The sequence below is a fragment of the Corvus brachyrhynchos genome, unplaced genomic scaffold, assembly GCF_000691975.1.
Source record: "Corvus brachyrhynchos isolate BGI_N302 unplaced genomic scaffold, ASM69197v1 scaffold130, whole genome shotgun sequence".
In the NCBI taxonomy this organism is placed as follows: domain Eukaryota; kingdom Metazoa; phylum Chordata; class Aves; order Passeriformes; family Corvidae; genus Corvus; species Corvus brachyrhynchos.
In genome coordinates, this window is record NW_008236193.1 from 1,127,859 (window position 1) to 1,130,458 (window position 2,600).

Sequence of the window (2,600 nt, forward strand, 5' to 3'; positions counted from 1 at the left end):
CTCGGCCTCCCCAACCCAGCCACGGGAGAGCCCACGGCAGGGAGTGGCTGGGGCACTGGGGACAGCAACAACTGGCCCTGGGGTCATGCCCAGAAAGCCAGGAAGAAGCCACCACCCCAAAAGCAAACAGCTACAGAGCACCAGGGAGAGGGATACAACCACTGGTGCTGCAGACAGGCTGTGAAGAGCCTTTTGCTGTGCACAGCAGAGCCCTGTGACCCCTTGGCCCAGGCAGGCACATGGAGTGTGGGAGCTGGGGGCACAGCAACAACTGGCCCTGGGGTCATGCCCAGAAAGCCAGGAAGAAGCCACCACCCCAAAAGCAAACAGCTACAGAGCACCAGGGAGAGGGATACAACCACTGGTGCTGCAGACAGGCTGTGAAGAGCCTTTTGCTGTGCACAGCAGAGCCCTGTGACCCCTTGGCCCAGGCAGGCACATGGAGTGTGGGAGCTGGGGGCTGCTCCCTGGACACAGCCAGCTCTGCCTGTCCCTCAGGTAGACCCTGGCCCAGTTCCCATCCCACGGGCACTCACCACACCGTTCTCAACGCAGAAGCCCAGCTGGTACTTGGAGTCAGGGCGTCGGATGACAGCTGTGGTGACAGGGGGACAGTGCACAATGTTCAGTGTCACCTCAGTCTGGTGCTTCACCTCCTGGAAGGGGGGATGGGGCTTGGTCAGATTTTGGAGAGCTATTCAGACTGGTTGAGGGACAATGCAGCCAAATTGCTCATGTGAGGGCTGAGGATTAGCAACCTGCTTTCAATGGGTAAACTGAAGCACACAAAGGGATACTGCAAATACAAATCCAGGGACAAGAACTTACAAATCCAGCCCAAGACATCCCTGCCCCTGAGGCTATGCTGCCCTTGCTTCCAGCTCCTTTCCGAGAGATAGATGATGCAACAGGTTCCCTCCAGGACAGCTGCCTGCCTCCTCCTCCCCCCCCCTCCTCAGGCAGGGCCACAGCAAGTACAGTCCCCAGCTTTGTCCCTGCCTTCCTCCCAAGCACTGAGCGGGACCTGTCACAGCCTGCAGGACAAGCATGACCTCTGCACACCTGCCTCCACACCTGAGGTCCCCAGGGGAATCCTGGTGTCACAGACGCTCCCAGATCATTCAGGCCAGTCCCCATCTCCCTCCTGGGGTGAGGCAGGTCACCCTGCCCCAGCTCACCCGGATGATGCTCTGGCAGGTGCCCAGGGGCAGCCCCACCAGGCTGGTCCCGTTGACCGACATGAGGCGGTCCCCAATGCTCAGCTCGCCTGACCGCTCCGCAGGGCCCCCGTGCATCAGGTTGGCGATGACCACGGTGGGCAGGATGGAGCCCCAGCCCGACTCCACAATGGCAATGCCCAAGATCTCCCCCTTCTGCTTCCGGATGCAGACCTGGGGGAGGAACAGGTGGGTTACAGTTGTAACCTCCACCAGAGTTGTGAAGCACGTGTCCCAGCCCACAGCTGCGCTCACAGCTGGCTGGGATGGGGTCCGGTTTTGTAGGGAGCACCTCAGACATGGAGCGGATGACACAGAGGTGCCAGTGAGTTCCCCACACTGTACCCGCCCCCCGGAGCAGCTCTTACGTCCTTGCAGTTCTCCTGCCGGGAGAAGTGGGTCAGCTCTGCGTTGTACTGCTCCTGGTCCTCGAGGGCACGGCTATACTGGCGTGGGCTCAGCTCACTCGGGTCGATGCTGTTGGCCTCCAGGAAGCGCTGGTAGGCCACGCCAAACGCCTGCCCGATGGCCTGGGCAATGACCTGCGCCTGGGGAACAAAAGGGCTGTTCCTGCCCATGGCTCAGGGCTGGAGGCAACAGCTCCCAGTGCCCTGCAGTGCCCAGCACAGCAACTGTCCCTGGGAGCTCCAGGGCATCCTGGCTCCTTCCCTGCCTGAATGGGCCCCTGTACGGAGCCAACCCTCCCCTCCACTTTGCTCGCTGGGCCTCTGCGTGTCACAGAGATGCTCAGGCTGGGCTCCTGCCCTCTCCCTTGTGGGGAGGGAGGGGTCTCTGCTGCAGCCCCAGCCCAGAACACCCAGTTATTACACTGGGATGGGGCTCAGGTCCCAAAGGTGACCCGCCCACCCCAGGGACCCGTGTGTTGCCTCACATCAGCCGAGTGGAAGACGTGGCAGATCATCTTGTAGAGCCGCTTCTCCTCTGCCACCTCCGAGCGCCGCGGCAGCTTCCGGCGTGCCATGAGCACCACAAGGGAGCCGATGTCGGCAATGTAGGAGATGGTCTCTCTCCCGCTCCCTCAGTTGGATAATTTAACACAAAAAATAGATTAAAATGAGGTTGGCTTGAATGCCTCCTAAGTTTGATTCTTTTTTTTTCCCCCTTTTCCCCAGGAAGCTCTCCCAGCGTGTGTGGTGTGGTTAAACAAGCAGCTGCTGGCGCAGGGTCAGGGACGAAAGGAGCACATTGGAACTGTGCTGCCTGTGATGAACCCGTGGTGCTTACCCTAGGGGCTGGCACGGGCAGCCCCAGCTTTTCCCAGGCAGAGAGGGGCCGTTGTCTCAGTGACTGGCAGAGCAGAGATCTCTGGCTCATCCCCAAAGGATGTGGGAGTTGTAGCTGGGCTGGGCTGGGAGCCCTTGG

The 2,600-nt window shown here is 60.7% G+C and overlaps 1 protein-coding gene across 1 annotated transcript in view; it reads right to left on the minus strand.

Annotated features, from left to right (window-relative positions):
- APBA3 (amyloid beta precursor protein binding family A member 3) overlaps positions 1–2,600 on the minus strand; it is a 6,620-nt gene that overhangs the window by 1,587 nt on the left and 2,433 nt on the right. Inside the window, exons 6-9 of the mRNA XM_017739408.1 lie at positions 2,110–2,229; positions 1,586–1,765; positions 1,179–1,391; positions 537–656 (exon numbers count right to left, since the gene is read on the minus strand). Coding sequence (XP_017594897.1) covers positions 537–656; positions 1,179–1,391; positions 1,586–1,765; positions 2,110–2,229 — 633 coding nt within the window. The remainder of the gene's footprint in view (positions 1–536; positions 657–1,178; positions 1,392–1,585; positions 1,766–2,109; positions 2,230–2,600) is intronic.